The sequence below is a fragment of the Polyodon spathula genome, chromosome 44 (genome assembly GCF_017654505.1).
Source record: "Polyodon spathula isolate WHYD16114869_AA chromosome 44, ASM1765450v1, whole genome shotgun sequence".
NCBI classification, from domain to species: domain Eukaryota; kingdom Metazoa; phylum Chordata; class Actinopteri; order Acipenseriformes; family Polyodontidae; genus Polyodon; species Polyodon spathula.
In genome coordinates, this window is record NC_054577.1 from 3,155,816 (window position 1) to 3,166,284 (window position 10,469).

General features: G+C 48.6%; 1 protein-coding gene across 1 annotated transcript; it reads right to left on the reverse strand.

Moving 5' to 3' along the window:
• Window positions 1-1,683: 1,683 nt before the first annotated feature.
• Window positions 1,684-5,792, reverse strand: LOC121305705 (neurosecretory protein VGF-like). Its single transcript, XM_041237414.1, has 3 exons — window positions 5,717-5,792; window positions 1,980-3,949; window positions 1,684-1,949 (listed from the first exon to the last, which is right to left on the reverse strand). Exon 2 carries the CDS (start codon window positions 3,937-3,939, stop codon window positions 2,020-2,022), a length of 1,920 nt encoding a protein of 639 aa, XP_041093348.1. The 5' UTR covers window positions 3,940-3,949; window positions 5,717-5,792; the 3' UTR covers window positions 1,684-1,949; window positions 1,980-2,019.
• Window positions 5,793-10,469: the final 4,677 nt, after the last annotated feature.

A 10,469-nucleotide genomic window follows, 5' to 3' on the forward strand; every position in this document is an offset into this window, starting at 1 on the left:
CCATTAGTGTACATTATGATTATGAACCCACCCCCCCCCCCCCCCCCCCCCCCCCCCCCCCCCCCCCCCCCCCGTTAAGGACTGATCGACCTAGTGGATGTAAGAAAATAATGCTAATAAGCTATAGACCAGATGTGATACTTCTCGGATCCACCAGGGGGCAGCGTGGTGCTTTGACCCACTCAGTCCTGAATAATTCTCGTCTCACCGAAGGAAGCAAAATGAAGCGATGTAATTGAAACAGGAACTCTTTTATTGATTATACAGAACCACAGGACATAAATATTTTTTCTATGTATTTTGGTAAATGGGACTTCAGTGTTTTTAAGACGCTCTCAATGGAGCTGAGAAGGCATTCTTATTGGTCCAGGTCACCGTGACAAATTGAAACCTGGTTCAAGTCGCTCTTCAAAGGAGGGATACAAGGGAGGAAGAAACGATCTTCTGTTTCTATAGAAATATATATTTAAAAAAGGGAATCACATGAATGTAATTTTATATAACAAGATGAACCTTGCAGTAACAGCTGGTCGAAACCCAGTTCCAATGGAAGTCGAATGTCAGGTTAGACTGTGTGAAATGATTCTGATTCTTATCGTCGTTATTTCAATTATTATTATTGTTATTATCGATATTATTTGTTCTTGATATTTTCTGTTTGTTTATTTGCTGGTTTTGTTTTGTCTTTCTGGACAAGGGATCGTGATGTTTGTGTGAAATTGACTGGATTAATAAACGCTGTCAATGAGCTGAACGTTCTCTCTGTGTTTGTGAGTGAATCAGTGTGTGAGTGTGTGTGTCAGTCCTTCTCCATGTTGATTGCCCTGTAGATCACTGTATAGGTTATACTGCATTCTTCTGTTTAAACCAACCAGCAAGCTCCTCTCTCAACTCATGCTGCATTGCCTCTCTCCCTCTCTCCACATCCCCGTTCCTCCATCTTCTCCTCTGTCCACCTCCTCCTCTCTCTGGATGAGTCACCAGTCATTTAAATTCCAGTGACAGTAGCACCCCCGCCCCTGTGCAGTGTGTAGGGAGGGGGTGTCACACACACACACACCCAGGCACAACTCAAATATGGCTTATATATGTAACTGTTTTTCTGTATCCTTCTCCATGCATGAAAGGTGAAGCTGTTCTGTTGCTGCTCTGCAGTTGTGTCTCTGAGATTCATTACTGGTGTATTGGAAGGCTGGGCAGGGAAGGAGGCTCCAGTGAAAATGAAACCATGCTGGGCAGGGAAGGAGGCTCCAGTGAAAATGAAACCATGCACCGTCACGTAGTCTGGAAGCAGCTTTCAGTACTGGGTTCAGTTAAACAGCTTAGAACAGGGTTTGGAGCGAAGAGCAGGAGAGGAAGGGCCAGTCTGCCCCTGATCTCAGTCCAGGCTGCGGTTCAGGGATAGAGGCACTGCTATCGGCATGCCATTATCACCCAATGACCTCCAGTGCTGATCAATCATAGACCCCCCAGATCAATCACACCTGTGGTTTACTGTGTGTAAGGGTGTGTGTGTGTGTGTGTGTGTGTGTGTGGGTGTGTGGGGTGGGGGTGTGTGTATATGGGTGGGGGGGGGGGGGGGGGGGGGGGTGTGTTTATGTGTATATATATAATATATATTATAAATATATAAATATGATATATATATACAATTTTCAAAGGAAATAGAAAACTGAAAGTTAATAAAATAGTTGCTTTTATTTGTGTTTTTTTGTTTAGCAAAACTAGTAAAATCAACATGCTATTTACATGAAGCCACAGATTTTATTGATACAAGTCAGGTTGTACACGTCATCAGCACAGGGCACACAGCTGACTGACTGAGTGACGCACAGCCACACGTCACAGGGTTTTTTTTTTTCAATGAAGCGATACTTTTGCACAGCAGTTGAACGAAGCAGAGAATAAACACACGTGCAGCCTTCTCTCTCTCTCTCTCTCTCCTCTCATCTTGCTCTCTCTCTCCCTCCCTCTCTCCCCGGCGGGGGCGGGGTTTCGCAGCGGCGGCGGGGCGGATCCTCATTGGAACACCTCCGGGTGTTCCAGCAGGATCTTCTCGATGAAGTTCTCCAGCTCTTCCTCGTTGTCTCGCGTCTCCTGGTAGTAATTTCCTCTCTGCTGCCCCCTGGGGGCAGCGGGGTAGTAGAAGTGCCTGCGGGGCTGGGGAGGGGGGCGCCGGGGCTGGATGTAATTCGGGATGGGGTAGCTCTCTCGCTCCGGCTGCTGCTGTTGCTGGGCTTGGTATCTCCAGGGGGCTGGCCACGACTCCTCGTAGTCCAGGGAGTTGCCCAGGATGTCGTTCACAGAGAGCTCCTGGCTGTGTCTGGCAGGCTGGTAGCGAGGGTAATACAGGCTGTTCACCTTGTGCATGGAAGCCTGCTGTTTGGGATACTGCTGCTGTTTTACAGGCGCTGCTTTATGCTTGAAATCGCGTTGCAGTTCCACTTGCAGCCTGCCAGGGGGCGCCCTTGCGCTGCCGGCTCTGCCTGCGGGGTTTTGGTCAAGGTTATGGTTGAAGGCCGGTTTGGGGGCTGGGTTAGGGGCGGGTCGGCGCCGGAGCTCGGGGGCGGAGTCTTTCTTCTTCTTCTTCTCCTCCACGTCGGTGATGATGTCGATGACGTCATCTGCGGGGAGGTGGAGCTTGCTGGAGATCTCGATCAGCCTGTCGATGGTCTGCGGGTCGATGTCGTCCTCGTCCTGCTCATCCCTGACCTCAACCTCGTTGGACCTCTTGTCCTCGGCTGCGTTGTCTTCCAGAAGGTAGTTCTTTTTGCGTTGGCCTTGCCTGTGGTTGGGGTTAGTGCTGTGGCTGTGCCCTTCCTCGAGCTCCTCCCTCTCCTGCTCTCTGGCGTCCCCTCCCTGCTTCGTGAGGTACTGCAGCAACAGATCGGACGCCACGTCGGCCAGCTTCTCTTCCTCGTCCCTGGCTCTTTGGGCCTCGGCTGCCTGCCTCCTCACCTCCTCCTGCTCTGCCTCTTCCTCGGCCTCTAACTCAGCCTCCTCCTCGTCTTCCTCGCTTCTGAACCGGGGGTGGTGCAGCCTGGGCTGTTGTGCCTTCCTCTCCCTTTCTGCCTCCTCCTCCTCCTCTTCCTGGTTCTCCCCTCCTTTCTGCACCAGCCCCATGAAAGCAGCAAGCTCCCCCCGGACCTCTTCCGAGTCTGCCCAGCTCCCTCTCCCCTTCCCCAGGCTGGCGACTGCAGCTCTCTCTCTCTCCCTCTCTCTCTCCTTCTCCACAGCCAGGCTATGTCTTTGCATCTCCCTCAGCTTGGCCTCCAGGTTCTCCATCTCTTGCTCGGTCAGGACTCCCTGCTTCTCCTCTCCCTCCTCCTCCTTCTCCTCTGAGGGGGGGTCGGCCATTGGCTTCTCCCAGGAACTGCTCTCCCCCCTGGGCTTCTCCTTCTCCAGCCCCCCCTGGCCACTCCTAGTCCGGCTTTTCACCCTCTCAGTCAGCCTCTCTTCCTCCTTCCTCCTCTCCATAGCCTCTTCCTGATGCTGCCGCCCCAGCAAGGCTAGCATTGCCTCTCCTCCCTTCTCCTCTCCACCCTCCTTTCCCTCCTTCCCTCCCTCCCTCTCCTCCTCCCGCTCCCCGCCCTGGTTCAGCGCTTCAATCAGCACGGCAGCGAGCGTTTTCGGGTCGATGTCTTTGAACAGTTCCTCCTCCTCCTCTCCCTCCTCTCCTCCCTGCTGCTTGGGGCTGAGGCGGGCGGGATTGGGACGGGAGAGGGACCGGGTTTGCACCTCCTTGTCCCCTTCCCCGGGCAGCTGGGGGGTCTCCAGGTTGAGCTCGCGGATGGGGTCCAGCAGCCGCGGCATGCCATCATGCGCCGTGCCCGCATTATCCTTCCGCGGGGCTTCGTTTTCCATGACGGGCGCACCACGGACGAGGGTGATGGAGAGGAGCAGGAAGACCGCGCAGCCGCGGTAACAAGACCATGTCATCGCTGAGAGTCTGCAAGAAACACAGAGGAATAAACAGGTATTATATATATAGATACATATTCATTATACCAGACCTATCTGAGCTTTATAATGCTTCCCTATGCTTTACCAGACCTCTCTGTGCTTTACAATGCTTCCCTATGCTTTATCACACCTCTCTGTGCTTTACAATGCTTCCCTATGCTTTACCAGACCTCTCTGTGCTTTACAATCCTTCCCTGTGCTTTACCAGAACTCTCTGTGCTTTACAATGCTTCCCTATGCTTTACCAGACCTCTCTGTGCTTTACAATGCTTCCCTATGCTTTACCAGACCTCTCTGTGCTTTACAATGCTTCCCTATGCTTTATCACACCTCTCTGTGCTTATTCTATGTTCCAGATTGGAACACGTAATCAAACTGTTCTAATTGCATAACTCCGAACGGTTCTATTTGGAACCTTGTAAACAGACCCCGAGGCAAGACCAGGCGTTCCAGAGCAAGTCTAGTATTCTATATAGAACGCTGGCAGGAAGCTGCTCTTTCTCTTGGAGTGATAACACAGACTTTAAACCTGAAGCGAGTTATCTTTCTCCCTGTTCTGGAGCTGCTGAAAGCACACACAGAAGCCTGTCTGGTAAAGGCAAAGGCACCAGAGTGGAGCTGCCTGTGTAACGTAGTGCGATCATCAGTGCTGCACAATGAGAGAAACTCCACAGCGAGTCTGCATTCGTGACTCAGGCATGGGAAAAGGTCAGTCTAGATAGAGTGCGGGGGGGGGGGGGGGGGGGGGTAATGGTAATATTACATTGCTTCCGAAGCTCTTCTCCCAGAAAAAAAATATGTGTAGGGACGAAGGGTCTTTTTTTATATACAGCAATCCTGCTGAAAAACAGAACTTAACATCTTCATCATATCGCCTGTGTGTGTGAGTCAGTGTGGTGCCTTATAATCCTGATCCAGCGAGACAGACACACAGACAGACAGGCACACAGACACGCAGACACACAGACACACAGACAGACACACAGGCAGACAGGGCACACACACAGACACGCAAACAGACAGACACAGACACGCAGACATACAGGCACACAGACACAGACACACAGACAGACACACAGGCAGACAGACACACACACAGACACGTAGACAGACAGACACACAAACAGACAGACCCACAGACCTACAGACACACACAGACACGCAGACACACACGTGTGTGTGTCTGGGTCTGGGGTGTCAGGCACACAGACACACAGACACACACACACACAGACACACACACAGACAGACACACACACACAGACAGACAGACCCACAAACAGATAGACCCACAGACCCACAGACACACACACACACACACACACACAGACAGACAGACACACAGACAGACCGCTCTCTCCCGCAATCAGAGGTGCTGAATCTCTTTTCATTACCACAGCAGCTCAGTGCTTTTAGCTTGCAAATGCGACCCGCAGATCAAGGCATGCAGCCCCGCGCAGCCCCGCGCAGCCCCGCGCAGCACTAAATAGCAATCCTCCCCGAGTCACGAACAGTGTTCAAACCTGTCGGAGCGCCCAGTATCCCAAACCCAACAGGTGCACCGGCACTCTTTAAATATCAGTGTCTGTCTATCTGTATTCTGACCATCTCTCTCTCTGTCTTGTGTGTGTGTGTGTGTTTATATATCTCAATTAACAAGACTGAAGCTGACACTCAAATTAAGAATAACAAAATCGCCATAAAAAGGAAACCAGGTATTATTATTATTATTATTATTAAAATCCAAACTTACCGTTAATAATGTTTTTTTTTTTTGGTTTTTTTTTTTTTTAAATGATGATAATTATTTATTCTAGGATTCCTTCAGAACAAACCATCTTAACCGGATATAGTAAATGAAACTAACATTTCTTTGCCTGTTTGCGAGATATAGAAATATCTCTGTTTTTCTTCAGGCTCTCTCTCTCTCTCTCTCTCTCACTCTATCTCTCTCTCCACGCGTCTTGCTCTGTTTCAGCACCACGGACAGCGATCGCTTTTTAATACTACCCCGGAGCACCACGTGTCCTGACGTCAGCATCCCCATTGACGTCAGCGGTTCATTGATAAAGACTGTGCCAGGCTGGAGCCGCTGTTCTCCACACCGCAGTGGTTTTGATGAATGAACGAGAGAAGCAGTGAATGGAGTGTAGTATTTTTATTAAAGAGCCGAGGTTTCCCGTTGTCAGAGAGTGACTTGAATGCATAACTCGCTCCATACTCCAGAGACGCACAAACACACACATACACACAGAATCTGCTGTTCAAAATATCAACCGTCCACGTAGATTCGTTTTTTTGTTTGTTTCTTTTTTTGAGTAATTGGCTTTGCAAACACAAACATACACAATAAATTAATTATCATTATTATGAATTCACTGGAACTTACACAAGAAAAGCTATGACGATATACTGTAGATCCATTTATAATAATAATAATAATAATAATAATAATAATAAATAATAATAATAATCCCATTAATAATAATAATAATAATAAATAATAATAATAATAATAATAATAATAATAATAAATATAATAATAATAATAATAATGAAATATTACACATTAATAAAGCTCATACTGTCGGAAGCTTATCGTTAAACCGTCAATTTAAACTCAATTAGTGAGTCGAGAGTGAAGAGATTCTGGTCCAGCCGGGCCGGATCGGGCCCCCTAGCATGTCAGCGTCGCTGTGCTAATCGAGAGAGCTGTTAACCTGCTGTTTCCCGTCTCCAACCAAGGAATGGCCCTTCCAGTAACGGCTTTGGGACTGGCAGTGAGAGAGCCGGTCTCCGCTCCGCCAGTCCTGCAGCGGCACACAGCAGAGACACACTCTCTCTCTCCGTCCCTCTCTCTCTCTCTCTGCAGCCACAATGAAATATTCATCGGTATCTTGTTAATAATTCAGTAAGAAACACAGGAAAAGATGCTGCCGCTGGATCTGCTAGAAGTTCCAGTCACTCTGTTACACAAACGTAGTGCGACCAATGTGTTTGGATACCATAATAATAATAATAATAATAATAATAATAATAATAATAATAATAATACCATTATTATACGTATATACATATCATCTCTCTTTCTCTCTCTCTCTCTCTCTCTCTCTTTGTTCGCTCTGTTTCAAAATCATAAACTCTAGTGTATTCTAAATGTTTGATGGGTCTCAAAAAAAGTTTTGGACACATCAATTATTATTATATTATTATTATTATTATGATTATTATTATTATTATTATTATTATTATTATTATTCGTTTGTTTTGATTGGTCAGTTGTTTCAGTTCTCTTTGTTTTGTTTGAGATCCCCCTCTCTCTTCCCTCTCTCCCCTCCTCCTCCTCCTCCTCTCTCCCTCCTCGCTTCGACTGTCAAAAAGTGTGAGCTTGTGTGTGAGTTAACTGCGTAACGTATCGCGGTAGCGCCAGAGGAGAGGGGCACTTAGCTGATAACTAAGTGTAGTGTGTGTGTGTGTGTGTGTGTGTGTGTGTGTGTGTGTCTGTGTCTGTGTTTGTGTGTCTGACTCTGTGTGTGTGTATGTGTGTGTGTTTGTTGTCTGTCTGTCTGACTCTGTGTGTGTGTCAGTGTGTGTGTGTTTGTTTGTCTGTCTGTGTTTGTGTGTCTGACTCTGTGCGTGTGTCTATCTCTGATTGTGTGTCTGACTCTGTGTGTGTCTCAGTGTGTGTTTGTCTGTCTGTTTTGTGTGTCAGTGTGTGTGTGTATGTATGCATGTCTATATGCATGAATGTGTTTATTAATGCATTTCTGAAGGCGCTGCTTCATTTTCTACACAGTTCACGCGTCTCATTCAGTGCAGCGCTGTGCAGCTGTAACTATACTCAGCAGCATGCCTGTGATTCACACCACTTGTCCTCTCCTGTTCAAGTGGAAAGGAGAGGGACAAACATTGTAGACGTATGTAAGTGGCGTACAGGTAAATGTTCAGAGAGAGAGAGAGAGAGAGAGAGAGAGAGAGAGAGAGAGAGAGATGAGATTGGAACCTAAGATTGGACCCTACACTGCAGTGGGTACACGCGTAAGGGGCAGTAACCTTTCCCTCGATATCCAAAGTTCAGTTACTACAATCTTAAGCACACACACACACGCACACACACACACACACACCCCACACACCACACACACAACACACATAGACACACACACACACACACCACACACACACACACACAGATATATACACACACCCATATTTGTGGTGTGTATACATGTGGACACTGACAGATAACTGACACCACAGTCTACATGTTCAACGTGTGTCACACACACACACACACACACACACACACACACACACACACACACACACACACACACACACACACAGACACACACACACACACACACAGATATATACAGTGTGTGCCTAGGTGTGTGTGTATATGTGTGTGTGTATATATTACACTCAAACATACACACACACACACACACACACACACACACACACTCTATGTGTTTCGCCTTCTGCCCAAATGTTGAACGAGGTTAATTGACTCCTCTGAGAGAGAGAGCATGATAGATAATGATAGGATTATCGGAGCTTGACCGATATTGACGTCATTGCTCCCGACAGTTCACGACTCCTGCCTCTGCGCTGCCGCCTGTCAATTACTGCGTGGACCCGAGCGGCGCGGCGCGGCTGTCCTTGTCGTTTCTACTCGAACGATCGGAGTGACAGCAGAAAAGCGGCACGGCTTCTCTAGAGAGATGCACACTATAACCCGTCCCTGTTGCAAAAAAAAAAAAAGCATTCAGAAAATAACCCACACTGCCACCGCTGTGCACCTGTTACTGTTTCTGCTGTATGAAATGAACAGATTGAATGGGAGCCGTGTCAGTCCAGAGATGAGAGACCAAAGACGGGAGGTAATGAGTTTTATCGAACTAACTAAAAATAATATTAATCACACGCGTTCAACAGCTCACAGATCTCTTCTACGGGAGAGAGTAGGAAAGAGGGATGGACGCCTCATCTCATCTGAAGAAGAAGAGATCTCTCTCGTGTGATTAATTAATGATTAATTAGTTCAATAAAAGTCATCAGGGCTCCTTCTCAGGGGTGTAGTCAAGGGTGGGAGTCTCCACGCAGGCCCACCCGAATCTGAGCCTGTATGAATGCCAAGATTAAGTAAATCTACAATTGAATTATTATTATTTTCATTTTTTATGTTTTCAAACTGTGCACCCAAAATTCAAGAGCTCTAGTTTAAGACAAATAGATTATAGAGAAAATGTCGCCGGATTGAGCCAAGCAAAGCCAAGCAAGTCATTGCGATGCTCTAGAATATTCTTGTGTTTTGTAAAGGACTCGTGATGGTGAGGTGAAGGGGAGCTGCACGGCTCCCTGTGTAGGAGGCTCCGGGGGAAGGCAATAAGGATTTTTTTTTTAATTCACATTAAGAGATTGGAAGGTAATTCCTCGGTCTTTCATCTTCCCCCCACGCCGGCTTTGCAGAGAGAAATCTCACCTCCGCAGGGATCGGCGGGGAGAATATTAATCAGCTTTATATCACCAGTACAAACTTTAGAGTGGAGGCGTCCTAGCAGCCCTTTAATTAGTTCTAAATATAGTCGTACGCTGTGGCCTCCCTCTCTCTCCCATCTGACACTGCCACGGGGACAACACACAACCTACTGACATGAGCACACAGGGACACTACACCCATCACACACACTGACATGACACCCACACACACCCAGAGGTGGGCAGAGGAGCTTGTAAGGGGGGAGGTGAGGGACGGGAGGAGTGAGATCATTGAATGAGCAGGGAGAGGTTGAAGTAAGGAGAGGAGAGGGTGTAGGTAGTAGTAGGTAGGGGAGAGGCATGAGGAGAGAGGAGGTAGCTGGCACGTGGAGGGAGGGGAGATCCCTCTCCCTCTCACCCTCTCCCTCTCTCCCTCTCTCTCTCCACTCCCTCTCTGATATGGATGGTGGAGAGAGGAGATGGATGGGGGGGGAGAGAGTGGGTGCGATGGGCAGAGTACCCTCTCCCTCTCCCTCTCCCTCTCTCTCTCCCTCTCCCTCACTCCCTCTCCCCTCCCTCTCTCCCTCTCTCCCTCCCTCTCTCTCTCTCCCTCTCCTCTCCTCCTCTCCCTCTCCCTCTCCCTCTCTCCCTCTCTCTCTCCCCTCTCTCTCTCTCCCTCCCTCTCCCCTCTCCCTCTCCCTCTCCCTCTCTCCCTCTCCCTCTCCCTCTCCCTCTCTCCACACCCTCTCTGTCTCTCTCTCCCTCTCTCTCCTCTCCCTCCCTCTCTCCTCTCTCCCTCTCCCCTCTCTCCCATACACAGGGGCGACTGCAGAGGGGGAGGAGACAGGAGGCTGACAATGACAGGGAGCCTAGCTGATAGGAGAGGGAGAGGGAGTTGGGAGACACAGAGGACGTAGGGAGTAGTTAGGGAGGTGACAGAGGCTTGTGAGCAGTAGTGGCAGGTGGAGTACTGCTCCTCTCTCTCTCTCCCTCTCTCTCTCCTCTCCCTCTCTCCTCCCTCT

What these genes read in the sequence shown, in the direction of transcription:
- LOC121305705 (XM_041237414.1), bottom strand. Translation starts at nt 3,939, where the DNA reads ATGACATGGTCTTGTTACCGCGGCTGCGCGGTCTTCCTGCTCCTCTCC.